General features: G+C 42.2%; 1 protein-coding gene across 1 annotated transcript in view; it reads left to right on the top strand.

Moving 5' to 3' along the window:
* The window catches only part of hibadha (3-hydroxyisobutyrate dehydrogenase a), a 23143-nt gene extending 14523 nt beyond the window's left edge, over nucleotides 1–8620 (top strand). The window contains exons 5-8 of the mRNA XM_053334507.1: nucleotides 282–415; nucleotides 1263–1339; nucleotides 6279–6435; nucleotides 7046–8620. Coding sequence (XP_053190482.1) covers nucleotides 282–415; nucleotides 1263–1339; nucleotides 6279–6435; nucleotides 7046–7204 — 527 coding nt within the window. The 3' untranslated portion in view covers nucleotides 7205–8620. The remainder of the gene's footprint in view (nucleotides 1–281; nucleotides 416–1262; nucleotides 1340–6278; nucleotides 6436–7045) is intronic.
* Nucleotides 8621–15714: the final 7094 nt, after the last annotated feature.

The raw sequence follows: 15714 nt of genomic DNA, 5'->3' as shown, positions 1-15714 counted from the left end.
GGCAACAATCGGCTTTTAAAGATACCTCTGTCCCTCTGGTGCTCCACTACTTAACACGCCTGTCTTACACACACACACACACAGAAAAGTACACAGCTGACCTTTTAGACACAGTTGGTTTTGTTGAAACAGTCAAGTGGTTGATATATTATGCTCTTTTGGGTGGCATATATAAAAATATATTTGCTGCATACTTTAGATGGATACATCTTTTATACACCTGCAGATTGTTGCAGGTTTGTGTCGATATTTAAATGTTTGAACATGTGGTCTGTGTTTAGGTGTTGGCGCTGCCAGTCTGGCCAAATTGACCTTCATGGTAGGTGGATTGGAGGAGGAATACCATGCTGCACAGGAGCTGCTCACCTGCATGGGAGCCAATGTTGTGTACTGTGGCCAGGTTGGCACTGGACAGGTAAAGACAGACACACATAAACACACTAACATAGACTCACAGACAGGCATTTCAGTAACTTATATACATGTATTTCCACACATATAAATACACTCACATATACTGTTTTAACATTAATAATTAATTATGTTAGTTAGTTTGTTACTTATGTTATTTATCGTGTTATGCACATACAAAGGCCAAGCTCACATGGATAAGATACCAAAAATAATACTGCAGTGTGCAAAATGTGTCATTAGAATATAACCTATTACATAAGATCAAAGTGCAAAAAATAAATAAATATATCTCTTGTCCCAAGCTGTACACTTAATACAAATATAAATAAGGTTCCCTTTATACTAACAAGTGTAACCCATTCATCATGATACAATGAGAAATAAAACACAATTAAGTGAAACATAAAACACAGTGCACACAAAAATATTTGGCTTTTGGTTAATTTCAGCTTCATTAAAGGCTAAACACCGTAGTTGTTTCCATTAGGCAATATGTTTGCAATTTAGGCTTGTACCAAAAATCCACAGACCATCTTGACAAAAAAAAAAAAAAATGTGTGCTGAGCATCATCGATATTACACTGTTTTGAATAATAAATAAATACCAAAAACATAATGATTTAACCTCACTAATTCAGGGCTGTCAATGCAAAATGTTCCAGTTAAAGATCCCTTTAATGAGCCACTGTCTGGACACATTCACTCACTTGTCTCTTCCAAAGCCCGATCATCTTATGGTTATGATTATACCTTTTTAAATGACATTCTGGATTACATGTTGTCTTGCAAACCTAGTAATATACACACAGTAAAAGTGCCATTTCCTCTTTGTGGTCGATCCCCTCTAGGCTGCAAAGATCTGCAACAACATGCTGCTGGCCATCGGGATGATTGGGACCGCAGAGACCATGAACCTTGGCATCAGGTATTGTCAGCCAGTGCTGTGCTAAGCTGATTCCTGCCTGCTGCACTAAAGGGACAAACAAGAATAAAACAGTGTTAACAGTGTGCAAGGTTAACTGTAAGAATTGGTGGTAAGGCACAGATAGAGACAGACACAGGGATACTTGTGAGCAGCTTATCCCTGCCTTAAATAGGCAATGAGCTACTAATCACAATATGTTGTTGACATGTTAACACAATGTTGGAGCCATGTGAAAACAGCTGTTCAGGAGATCCACCGGGGTTCCCTTTTCTTGTCGAGGCATGTGGAAAGGTGGTCTTCTGCTGAGGCAACAAAATATCGAGCGTTCAAGTCATTTGGCTATCATAAAGAAGAGCAAATGCCATGAACTTAAAGGCAGCACGTCTGAGCCTTTCACATTTTAGCCACGCTTGAACTCAGCCACGAACTATCCGTTAGATATAGCCGTCACTATAAACGCAATTACTATACCAGTGATATGGCTGTAACTGTGGCAGTAATTTACTACTTCAGTAGAGGTTTGGAAGTGCGTGTGTGTGTGTGTGTGTGTATATATAGTTTATGGAAGTGCAGAGAGGTCAGCACGGCCCCAAGTCAGGCCCATCTCTACTGGTGAGAGAGATGGATGAGGGGGTGGAGCCACAGACTCTGATTTACATCTGCTGATTGAGCTCTCACCAGTATCCTGTCACACCCCTGTCACACAGCAACGCCTAGAAGTCCCATCATTCATCATGCCTCATCCTGGCATAAGGGCCTTTTAGGGAAGGATGCTAAGAATGATGGGATATGAAGTCTTCTGAATTAAACCAAGGCAGTGTGATATGACCCTGAATATCCAGCTGATTCAAATATGTCCAAGTCTTGTCAAAATGCAGATTTCTTTCAGAATCTCTCTCTTTTTTTTTTTGAAAGTTAGGGATCGGAAAATTAGGTTTTCTACAGTTGACCCATACACCAGTTGTCCCTTAGATGAATGACATTACTGGATCAGTTTAGTTTCACTCTGTAGTAGTGAGAATTTATTATCTCTCCAGTTTATACACATCTCCCTTGTCAATAATAGACTGTTTCCGCTGTTCACCGTGTTACTGTTATGTGTTTTTATGAGTTGTGCAACTTAAATGGTGTGTGCACCCGATTTTTTAGTGTGTGAGCGCTTGCATGTGCATGAATTGCTCTTCTCACAGTGCAGCTGTGTTAGTGTTGCTGATTTATCTGTGCTGAGACAGAGGAGGAAAATTGGCATGAGCAGTTGCACATAAATCCCCCCACTAGGCCTCTGAAATATGGAGGCATTAAGGGAGAAACACAGATTTACACATTGCCACACTGTCTCTGATACACACACACACACAGATTTACAGATTTACATCCAGAGACACTGAAGACAGCAGTTTTTTACAAAACTACAACAACTTGCTATTCACTGTGCACATCATCATAATCTTTTTTTTTAAAAGAATATACCATGCATCGCTTCACCTTCAATGTGAGATATTCCTTTTGTCTTTACAAGACTGACCCATATTTATTTTGATTGTGTGTGAATACATGCATTGTGTGTGTGTGTGTGTGTGTGTGTGTGTGTGTGTGTGTGTGTGTGTGTGTGTGTGTGTGTGTGTGTGTGTGTGTGTGTGTGTGTGTGTGTTCCTGTGTGCCCCCGCCACCACCACGCTTCTTACTAGCCAATCTCTGGGGCTTTATTAGAGGGTTTGACAAAGACTGTCATCGTTTAGAGAGAGCCCGCACCCGTAAATCTCCCATGCTGCATTGCGGCCCAGCCTCTTATGCAGAGAAGACGCTGCTCTCTTAGGCTTATGTGTACCGACCAACACACTGACACAGTCCGACACAAAAGAGACTGAGCACTCACAGCCAATTTACAGGAAAACGGCAATAACATTTTATCATGGTGGACTCGAGCCTGATAGAGCTGCCCTTTCTTCAAATGTGTGCGTGTGTATGTGTGTCTCTCCTTACCTGTAAATGCAGGCACACACACACACACACACATACACACACGCTCTCTCTCACACACACACACACACACACACACACACTCAGTTCTGTTCGTAGAGCTAATTTGTTGATCTCAGATGGAGGCTTGGGCCGTCTCCAACAGAGCGTAACGTTCTCTTAGTGCAAGGAATGGCCACGCATGACAATTATGAAGGCGCGCACACACACACACACACACACACACACTCCATACCCACATACACACACCGTCTCTTTCCCTCCTTTTCTTTCCGTCTCTTTTGGCTTTTCTCCCCCATCCCTATTTGCTTTACCTCCTCATTTCAGTCTTTCCTTTTAATCCCTCCATCTCTCCTCTGCCTCTTTTCTGTCTACTGTAATTTCTGCATGCAGCCAACCAGTCAGTGAAAGGGGGGTGAGGGGGCTGCAGAGAGTAGAAGAGAGGGGCAGCAGTGATTTTAATGATGCACATGAAGATGAAAGGAGAGGAAGAAGAGGAGAGATGCAACTGCCCCAGGAAGGGATGTTTTTTTTTTCTTTTTCTTAGAGCTTACGGGTCTCACCTTGCACGCCAGTGTACCTGCACTCATTCATGCATAGAAGCATGCAGTCACTGATCCACATTGTCATTGATGCCCGAGCAAGCAAGCACATATTTGCTCTTGTATTCATATTATGGGAAGAGGGTAAAAAGACGCTACACTTTTGTGTTGCCACAACACACATGAACATAAACACACGTCTCTCCTCCCATCACAGCGCAAATGAATTGTGAGCATATGTTCCGATGAAGATTAAAGTTGGGTGATAAATGCGCTTGTTGCCTCTATAAATGAGATAGTAAATGCTTGTGTGTGTATATGTGCTCGTTACCTCTTTAATGCAATAATAAATGGGAAAGGGGTTGGGCTTCCTCTCTTGTGGTATCAGATGGGAACGAGGAGCTAATCGCAATGAAACAGACAGTTAATATCAGCGCTGCAAATGAACTCCACCTGCTAGAGCTCCTGGCACATAAACACCCCACCCACCACCAGCCTCTTATTTTCATCCCATCTCCATCTCACATTTCTTTAATCTGCAGCGGCATTGCACAGCAACACGTTTGTTTCACCATTTGTGTCTGTGAGTGTTTATCCGTGTCAATCTTGTTAAAGCGTGACATGTCCTCTTCTTCACGCAAATTACCGCAGGCGAGGAACAACACCACTGCGTCAGCTAATAACCACGGCCATGCGAGTGTGGGTGAGTGGTTGTGTGTATGCGTGATGGGAGCAGGAGGGGAACTTCATTGATTTATCGTTAACAGAGGACAACAGCTCCCCGTCAGCGTCTCTGGTCGCTATAACAAACGATCTGCGCGCTCGGACGCGCTTTATTGTAGCTCAGCCTGTAACCTTTTCAGCTGCTGACCCAGAACGCAGGGAGGGGCTGCCTGCTTGTGTGTGCGTGTGGAGAGATGGGGGGTGGGGGGTGGTTTGTGTGCGATGTCAAACATATGTCCCCCAGAGTCCTCAGACAGGGAGGTGTCAGCATGGAAGACGAGGGGGGGGGGAAGAGGAGCGAGTAGAGGCAGAGGAGAAGAGAGGCAGCACAGCGAGGGATGCTTACAGACATAAACTAAAAAAGCCATCATGAGTGAGACTGCCATTAAAAAAATTGCAAGCTTAAACACATGTTTACACACACACATGCACGCACGCAGTGTCACTTATGCCACATTTCCAAAACAGCGTGTTAAAAAATAAGGAGACTGAGCGGACACAAAAGAGACGAAGGGAAAAGGAGGAGGGAGAGACACAGAGAGCGTGTAAATGCAATTCCCATTCTTAATTAGTTAGTAGACAGCTAATAAAAACTGTGGTAGTAATGGCAGAATGAGTGCCAGAATGAGTGCCAGGTGGAGGGAGAGAGGGAGGGAGGCTGCTGGCCTTAAGGACCTATGATGGTTTAATAGTCATATTGAGAGCAGAATAGAGTTACAGGCCTGTAAGTAACACTGAACTGAGGCAGCCAGGGCTTGATGTGGTCAGCTTTACACTGGCCTTTAAACTGTTAATATACAAAAGCTGCACTACACAGGCAGATTGAACAACCGACACAGACGCTATAGTTACACCCTCCCTACTGTAATGCTTGGCACTTTGTTTCACTCCCTGCTTCTGTCTGCCTGTGCTCCGTCTCTCTTTGTCTCTTCCCTTTTTTTTTTCTTTGCTTCTTCTCTCCACAGAATGGAGATTTGTCCTCTTGCATATGAAAGTAGGTTGCTGCAAAATGGGGCAGCAGGAGTAAGCGCATGCTGCTATACGTGACAGCGAGGTTTATGGCTCCCCTGTGCTGCTTAACCACTTCTCCTCCTCTTTCTTTTTTTTTCATGAAAGAGGGATGATGAAGGATAGATGTGCTGCTAAACATCAATACTGCATTAGCCAGCATTACAAAGCCTTCAGCCATTAACACTGAGGAATGGTCACAGCCGGGCATAAAGTTCAACAGGGGTCACTACAATCACCAGCCGCCCCACACCCATCTTTCTCTATGTTCTTCTTTCACCCCGTTTTGAAAATGAATTCCATAAGCGGCGCTCCATGACCTCCTCATCCCTGTCTGTACTATTTCCTCACTACATCTTGCATAATCCCTTTTTCCGCTTTCATTGCTTCCAGAGTCACCCTCGCCTCATCACAACAAAAAGCAAAAACCATTAATATTCCTGCATGCTTACATTACATGCAGGCTTACACACATTCTGTTTAGGAGTCATTTTGCACTGCATCTCATATAAAATAATGTTCTTGGGGCTTTCACCTGCTAATATTGTCAAGAGTTCCCCCCTTGTTTTCAGTTTGGTGGACAAAGTAATAATTCAGATATGGAACCACAACACTAAACTTTTACATCAAGCAGGAAACAATGCTAAATGAAGATACTGACCTCTGTCTTCTCCTCCTTTTTCCAGACTTGGTTTGGACCCCAAACTCCTGGCTCAGATCCTCAACATGTCCTCAGGTCGCTGCTGGTCCAGTGATTCGTACAATCCAGTCCCTGGCGTCATGGAGGGAGTCCCCTCTGCCAACAACTACCAGGGCGGCTTTGGAACCACATTAATGGCAAAGGTATACTTTCTGTCTATGTGTCACTTTTTTATCTTCATGGTTTTGATTATTAAGTTAACTGTTCATTTATTGATTTTTCTGAGAGCCCCTTAGTTGATGTCTTCAGATTACTTCCTCACATTTGAGAAGCTGCAACCAGGATATGCTTTTTTCTTTTTTTTTTCTTAATAAATTATTCAAATGATTGTATGTTAAAAAGTATTGACTAATTGTTTCAATACCAGTCTTGTGCTCTCTCTTTATTTAGTCTCATTTTCTGTCAATCTCTCAGTCCTCTTACTGGTTTTGTTCCAACTTTTTTGTGTCAGAATCACACTCCTGCTCTTCTTTTTACCGCTCCATCTGCAACTTTTGGTGTTTCACTTAATTTGACTGTCACTGCTGTAGCTCTTCTGTGTGTGTGTCAATCTGTGGATTATTTAGTGCATCTGGGTTTCTATTAACACACTTGCAATGTGTTCTCTGCATACATTAGCCTATCACACTCAAACTTAAGAAATCTGACTTATAATACAATAACTCTCTTACAGCTATTTATGACAGTCGTTAGAATTTGTGTTAGTCAACTGATCTAACCCCTGCCTCTTTCTCATTGTTTCTGTTTTTCTAGGATCTTGGTTTGGCCCAAAACACTGCCACCAACACTAAGACACCCATTCCTCTGGGTTCCCTTGCTCACCAGATCTTCAGAGTCATGTGTTCCCGCGGCTACGCTAACAAGGACTTCTCATCCATCTTCCAATTCCTACGCGAGGAGGAAGGACAGTGAATGGAGGGGGAGCACAGTTGACTATGTTGTTACCATACACACACACACACACACACACACACACACACACCACACCCACAACCACACACCCCAGTGCCCCTTATCCCACTATGCTCAGGAGAGACTAAGGCCTTGCCCTCAGGCACAGATCTGTGGTCCAATTAACATACTGTATGTTGACACATGTCCCCTTCATTGCATTAGCTGAATCATATTTTCAATTCATGGCTCTCCTTCTGCATGGAGGAAATGCTAAAACTGACCTTAGATCAGTATCTAGAGACAAAGCCCTTCCTCTTAAGCAACTCTCTTCTCTATTTGACCTGAGAAGCCAGAGTAGGGAAATCAGAGGTAGGCTGGGACCAGGCGTTGCTGGTTTACATATAACAATGCAAATATGTGTTTTTTTTCAGGATGATTAAGAAGTAATAATTGCATGGTTGTTAAAAAGGTTAAGTATGTTTTTTGTTGGGTTAGTGCTGTTTGCCCATATGTAATGAGGACAGTAAAAACCACACAAACTACAGTGAGAATTTAGATACTAATGGAAATGTCATTGAAGAGACAGGAGAGTGCAAAGTTTGGGTTGTTCTTTTTCTAATTTAAAAACACAACTCATATTCACAGCACTACATGTAAAGACACACAACTGACCAAAATGCTGGCTCAAAGTTTACTTGTTTGTTACATTCATCAGTTTTTGGTGGGAAGCTGGTGTCATCCTCTCATTTACTTGTCACCTGAGTCTTCCAGCCATTTTACATTTTTTCATTTTTTTCATTTCAATGTTCAGTTTTTCAGTTTTTTTTAACTTGTGAATACACTAGAATTTGTTTCCTTTCTTTGGTACTACATTTAAGTCACTACTCATTTAATGGACAAGTTATGCTCTCTTAAATACTGTGATATGTATCTGGTTATTTTTGCACAGTGTGCATCGCAGTGCGATGTGCTGGGCCATTTTGATACACAGTTACAGAATCTATTTGAACTTACCTCTCTGCTCTGCTGTCTGCAACTGCTTATCGAGCCATAGGAGTATTAGATTGTGTCCGACACTGTTTAAATATTATACTGTTCACAACAAAATGTTGTACTCCCTCTCTGGCACTTTCTGTTTAACTTTTAGGTCTTTCCTCACATATTTCTCCTCTCTCTCTCTGTCCGTCTCTCAGCTTGTACGACATATGTGTAAAGTGTCAGTGAGGAACATTTCCTCCCTGCTCTGGGCAAATGTACATACTGTATATTTCATATTATTGTCTAGTATTGAAAAGGAATCTAAAAGAATTCTTTTTTCTTCTTTTTTTTTTTTTTTTTTTAGTAAAAGTCATCAATAGTGTCAACAGTTTGTCTTTGCTCTGTGAAACAGATCTTCAGTCATTCTGTGGCCCAAAATAAAAGTTGTTCAGTGTATTTTGTCTGCGTTTGTTTGGTTTGTGAAAAAAACTGTTTGGAGATAATGCAGAACTTATCAGTAAAAGTATTATTTATTTCACCTCATCTCAGGAATCAAATGATTTATTTAGCTTTTTAATATTTATTAAATCAATCAATGAGAGGATGGATACTTTAACCATAGTCCCTCTATACTTAAAAATTTAATTAAATTGCATGTCAGTATCATTATCAAGTAAACTGTAAAAACTGTATACATTAATAACTCATTATAGTGTAGGTAAACTAGCCCCGCTGATACGCATGTTAATGCACCAACTGTATTCACTCACTATCTCTGTGGCATATTTTTGTACTGATGTGTAAAAGTTACCCATCACCTGATTAAACTGAGCTTTAGCATATTTCAAATTGCCACGTAATAATAGAGCTACTTAAATTCCTAATTTTCTTGCTTTTGAGATAACACCAGTAATTGCCTTCCATATCCAAATCAAGGGCCTAATGTCTTATGTTGAGCCCACAGGATTAAACTGTTATTGTTGTCCCATGTAAATAAACCTTACTTGATTACCTAACAGGTAAGGTGACCATCAGGACAATAACAAAGAGTCGCCAGTGGTATGTCTCTAGGTATGGTAGTGTCAGTCGTTTGGTTCACCACTTTGGGCCAGACTAAAATACGGTAACAGCTGTTTCCATGGTCCACAGAGGATGAATCCTATGACTTCGGTGACATCTGACTTCTAGCTCCACTGTGACATTCACAATTGTGGTTTTGAACTATTGGACAGACTGTCATGGAAGATGTCCTCTTCAGGATGAATTATAAAGACTTTGGTTATCTAATTTTCATCTATTGGCAACATCAGGTCACAATGTCTTTGTCTGATACTTTGATTCATGACTAAACCCCTGCAAAACAAATGACATTTCCAATGGTCTCAGCTGTACTAGCTGTGTGTTGAGTGCTAATTAACAAATACTTGCATGCTAATGTACTAAACTAAGATGGTGAACATGGTAAATATTACATCTGTTGAATATCAGCTTGTTAGCATGTTGAAGCTATTATTTAAGTCAGTATGTCTTTCAGAACTAACATGGCTATAGACTCTTGTGCAATTCTTGTTGTGTGAACACCAAGGTGTTCTGGTTCCTTGTTTCTGAGTGTATTCAGAGCCATCTTATGCAGTTTAAAGTTGGCTAACTAGCCCATGATCCAGCCATTCTGCCTTTCAGTGGGCTGTTGTTCCATTGTTTCTCCAAAGCTCTTCAACAGGCACTCATATAATGCCTAACGTCAGTTGGGGAGAAATAGCAGCACTAATCTCAGAATGATGCCCTTATTTCCATCATTACAATGAAATGGGAGGAAAAAAACAAATGTGGTTGTGTTTAATTTTACTCTTTTTTTTCTGAGGGCTGGCGTTTCTTCACGACATTTTATGGAGCTGCTGTCGTCTAAGTGGCAGCCGCAGTTGTATCAGACTGTGGCGAGCCATTGGTGGCAGGAGTTTTGTCGTGGGCTTGTGACTCACTCTGTTATTGTTCTTTGGGAAATATGCACTTGCCTTGGCTCTGTGCTTTGAAGAATATCTTCATCTGACTGTGAAAGAGTCTTAAGTATTTCAAGGTTGAGATTAAGAAGCCATTGATTCAGTATGGCATATCTCTTCCTATGCTGAAGTAACTTGTCAAGCAGGATTTGGCATCACTTAACCATCAACACCGTTTTGGCCCTTGCAGACAATAGACTATGGTCTTCCTGAGGTCTCCCTAAAGAAGAACTACGCCTCTGGACTGGTCTGCTGAATTAGGCAGTGTAGCTGATTCATATTTGGGTGTTTTAATTTGCCTGTGTTTTATAGCAGGCTGCTGAGCCTGCGGTTTCCTCATTAAAGGACACATGAAAGCAGGCTGTAAAGGAGCCGCGGTGAGACCGGCCTGCGCTGACGTCTGAAGGGGATGCGAGCGACCGAGGGACCGACAGAGTCCCGAGCCAGCCGGTCTGAGCTGGAGGGCCTCACCCTGTCAGCCAGGCAGCCAGTGGTGGGACACCAGACACACCACACTGTATTGTGTCCACACTGGGATAAAACACAGTCTGATGTGTCAGTCAGAGTTCACTGTCTGGTGCTTGTTTGCATTGTGTGATTTGATCAACAGCCCTGTTTTACAGTACTGTGCTGAAAGAAATATGACAATATTTGTGTCTCAGTGGGGCCGACAACCTGACCATGATCACTTTTACTGGTAATGGGGACCTGAAGAAGCCTGAGCCAAACCAGACTTGAATATGTGCACATACAGTATACACAGATGATCAAAATTTGCATCTATTTCTGCTGGTGTGTTCTCAGACTTTGAAGTTAATTGCCCACCTGGTAAACCCCCCCCCTCTCTGCAATTTAGAGAATAAAACAGCCTCAGCTTAGAGAGTTGCTGCTGTGATAAATACCTGAGGCAACTGCGTTCATTATTTCCCCATTATAACTGCTGGTGGATCCTCTCAGCTGTTTAACGACTCGCTCTTTAAGGAAGTGAGAGCAGTGGGGTCACGGCACAGGGAGGGGGTCGAGGCACCTCTAAGCACCCCGTGATTCATATCAAACACGCGTTAAGTGGCATGTGGCTAAATTAGTGGCTGGAATCTAGCAGGTATAATAGCTCGCCCAGCAGTGCGTAACGAGCCCATGTCTCACTGTGTAGCATTGTGGCCTTGATATCTTTTCCATGAACCCACCAATAATAGTCAGTCTATTTAGCTTGAGCCCAGATCCACACCCACAGCGTCTGAACATCAGCACAACACCCACACATGTCTTCTTCCTGTTTTGTAGACAACATTCCCCCATCCTGAGTCATTGACTCTGCTTAGGTTCATTAGTGAAGATAATTCCATTGCAGACAGCGGGTCAGCACATAACATGTCACTACGACAGCGAGGAAAATAACAGCAGCTAATTATATCTATGAAGTATTCATTAGAAAATCTAGGGGGTGTAGTTGTGAAACATTGACCCACTACCTGGTTAAAAGGTTGCATCTCAACAATATGAGTACATATCTGAGGTAGAGGGGACCTTGCTTGTCTTGTCATGCTGTCATCTGTTTTCACTCATTTTTACTCGCTTAAGGTGTCTTCACTTCTTACTTCCTCCAAGAAACTATACATATTGGTGCTTAAGGATGTAAATATTTTAATCAATATGTCCTCTGCTTTCAATTATATGAACACACCTATGCTCCAACATAATATTAATACCTTCATACTTTCTTATCCTGCTCAGGCTCTCTTTTTCTGCTCTTTTCTTCCCTTCCACAGTACACTACCTTCTTCACATTACCCCCCACACACCCCCTGTCACCTGTGAGTAACGACAACGCACACACTCTATTCATCACACACTACTGCACATGCTCAGTAGCTCTTCATTATATTAATTACTCTCATTGGAAGAGTGATCATCAGCCCCGTCAGAATCTATCACCACCAGGTTCCCACAGAGGCCCAGGCCTGGTAAATAATCACCTGTGTCGGTAACAGGGCTCCGGCCCCACCATTCCAGTCGGACCCACCAGGGTGGGCCCTAAATACCCAGGGGGGTGCGGCGCCCACTGAGCAACATTCATCTTTGCCAGCAGCTGGTGGAGAGGAAGGCCTGATCCAGAAGCTGATGGTGCCGTTTCAGACCTGTAATGGGTGAGGGTGGGTGAGAGCAGAGTAAAGGTAACCTGAGTGCGGCTCAGCACTCAGAGGGGAATAACGCATTCTGTTTTTCAACTTCTGGAAGGTTGTATGAAGATCTGTGGAGCCATCTGTGTATGGTAATAACAGTTTCAAATGAAAAACGAAATATGGTGTTCTAACAAATGTAGGTTATAAGCTTTGTAAGAAATCAATCGACTGGTCACGAGGGAGGCCACAGGCTCTGGTTCAGCTGAAAATAATTCTACTTAAGTTCAGGTGCACACATGAAAAATAATACCATCTGAAAATATGGTGCCATTTCTATGATGCACAGACCAAGAATCACACAGGAGTCTATGCTAGCTACTCTGTGAAACTGTGTTTGAGCCAAATTCTAATACCAGCATGCTCACAATGACAATGCTAACATGCTTAGCAGGAACAATATTTTTAGCAATTTAACATCTTAGCATGCTAACATTTGCTCACTTAAAAGCTGAGGACTGACCATAAACAGACAAAACATTAAGGAGGTCAAAGTTAATACAATTAATTCATACCACATTTCATGGTAACTTCTCAAATATTTGTTGAGACACTTAAGTCTGGAACAAAGTGTTGGACTGACAGACTGCTACACAGCTAGCATGGCTAAAAAGCTGGCAATGTTTTTTAGGAGTAAATACACTGTAATCTAAACCACTTGATTTAGGCAATCGTCCGATAACTTGTTGTAACTCTGCAGTGTTTGTAAACAAACTGAATTAAGGTTAAACCATCATCTTGATTGATTTTCAGCTAATCATCTGTAATATATTTACCATTACATCCACTGGGGGGGGGGGGAATTACCTCAAAGAGTGAAGACAATTAAGTTGTACCTGGCTTAATCTCTTTTTCAAAGAAAAATCTTGCAGGTCACCCAAAACACTGTAGATTCATGTGGCTTCTGTTTAAAATCTATATATTGTAATTGTAATTGTGAACCCAACAAATAAAATATAGAAATTTGAACCAAATAAAACTTTTGCACCAGGGCAAACAGCAGCAAATAAACAATAGGCAAGGCAAGGCAGTTTTATTTATATAGCGCATTTCATACACAATGGCAATTCAATGTGCTTTACATAAAACAGAAAAACATGTAATTTGAGAAACTTAAAACATACAATTAACCCCCCCCCCCCCCCATAATAAAAACAAAGTACAGAAAAATAGAAAGACATAAATAAAATGATTGCAGCATAAAATAATAAATTAGCTTTAAAATCATTAAAAGGACAAAGAGTGCAAATGAAAGATTACAATGTAAAGTGCTTTAAAAGAGCTCAATCGTAAGCACAGGAGAAGAGAAAAGTTTTTAACCTGGATTTAAAAGTGTTCACTGTTGGGGCTGATTTCAGTTCTGCTTGTAGTTTGTTCCAGTTGTGTGCAGCATAACAGCTAAAAGCTGCTTCACCATGTTTAGTTTGAATAGGTGGGATCAATCTTGGAGGATAAAAAGGTATTATAGTCAACAGAAATACAGAATACAAGTCTACACCACTTTCCTTTCACATTTACATTAAGAATGGGAAACTTTAAAAAATACAGTTCAGAACTGAAGAACCATCAACCACCAACATCTGAAATGCTGATTGAAAATGTCCAGGACTAAGTGTACCAAACTCCAACCTGTACGACCCTGTTGTCCTGTGCATAGCAACTTTGTGATGGCCTCATCTTGCTCTGTTTAAAGCTCTCTTCATGGCCAATTGACCTGATACCTCATTCTTGTCTCTTGCTAATTGAACAGAGGAGGAACAAGAGAGGGAGCGATAGAGGCAGAGCAGAGAAAATGAGGGGAAAGAGTGATGCGATGGAGGACAAGTGAGAAGAGAGAAGCGAGGGGTGGTGTAGCATGCAAGGCCTCATTGATTAGGTGGTGAGCGGTGCAATGTTTCTCTCCTGACGCTTATACGCATTAAAGCTACATAAACACCCATAATTGGTTCGTTTAGGGCAGAGTGGAGGGAAACAGCACATGCACTCACAGACACACACACACACACACACACACACACACACACAAACACACACAAACACACACACACACTGCCATCACTGTTTGCATGTGTGTGAGGAATACAGAAAGAGAAGAGGAGCAAAATGAAATGCTGATAAAAAAGCATTTCAAGTGGTTTGCTTGCAGAGTATGTTGGTGTGTCTCATAATGTCCCAGTGCTGTACTAAGCAGGAATGATAAAACCATCCTCAGAGACTTGGGATGACAATAATGCTCACTTCAGGGAGTGGAAGACATTGGAGGGATGCTGCTGACTGTGACAAATTAGCTCTCAAATATCGAGGTTGCCGATTGGCTGTGAGCATCAGGAGGGAGAGATACGGTTGGCTGGCTGAAGTGATGGATAGTTATTATGCCATTCTAATAAAAGAAGATGCAACTTTGGGGCTTTTCAGTTCAATGATAGTTGGGAGGAGCTGTTCAGCACTGTCATACGGGATGCTGCAAAGTGTGCGCACACTCATCTTTGCATTTCTGCACTTCTACTGCAACTTGAAAGACAACTGTGGCAAACCAAAAAAAACACCATGTAAAATTAAAACAGCTGTAAGGGCTCGGATATGTGCCACACTGACGTTACTGAGTCCATCTCTGTTCTTGTGTAAGGATGACAGTGTGTATGAGAGAGGCAATATTCAGGGTGTTCCCTGCGTCCCGTAGCACAACATCCATCAGGTCATAAGACCCCCTGACAGGGCCTAACTGACACCCCACCTCCTGCCCCACCCCAGAGGGCCGTGTCAGTGGCTGAATGGAGTGCTCCCTGGACGTGGAATGATGGGATTCCTCGGTCTTGGCTGTCATCTTTAATCCAACACTCTCACCCACACAGCTGAATCTTCATCTCTCTGTCTCATGCTGTGCACCACTTGCACTCTCTCTCTTTCACTCTCTCTTTTACACACACACACAGTGCCACAAATACATTTGCATTCTCTGCCAATTCAGATGCTGTATCAACATCGCTGAATCTACATATCGTTGACGTGTCCAGGTGCTAAGTCACCATTATGTCTCTCTCTCCAAATCACACACACACACACACTCGGACAGGCAGGTCACAGTGGCCCCAGAGCAGTGGACTGTGCTAAGCAGGTAAATATAGCGAGGACAGGCTTTATTAGAATAGAAAAAGCTCTGTTACTGTCAGGAGTAAGCATGACCGATTGGGGCAGATCTTTACCTCCACACCCTGCGCCCCACAGTCGTCCTCAGCTATTCCGAGAAGCCTCCACACCTCAGGGTTATGTCTTTTCTGTGCTATTCTGAAAGAACAAGCTTGTCCTTTGCATGTTACTCCTTCTATTTGAAAGATTTAATTTCAGTGGTTTTATTTAATATCACAGTTTAAAG

This window comes from Scomber japonicus, chromosome 15 (assembly GCF_027409825.1).
Source record: "Scomber japonicus isolate fScoJap1 chromosome 15, fScoJap1.pri, whole genome shotgun sequence".
Lineage (NCBI taxonomy): Eukaryota > Metazoa > Chordata > Actinopteri > Scombriformes > Scombridae > Scomber > Scomber japonicus.
This window is presented reverse-complemented; position numbering and strand designations above follow the sequence as displayed.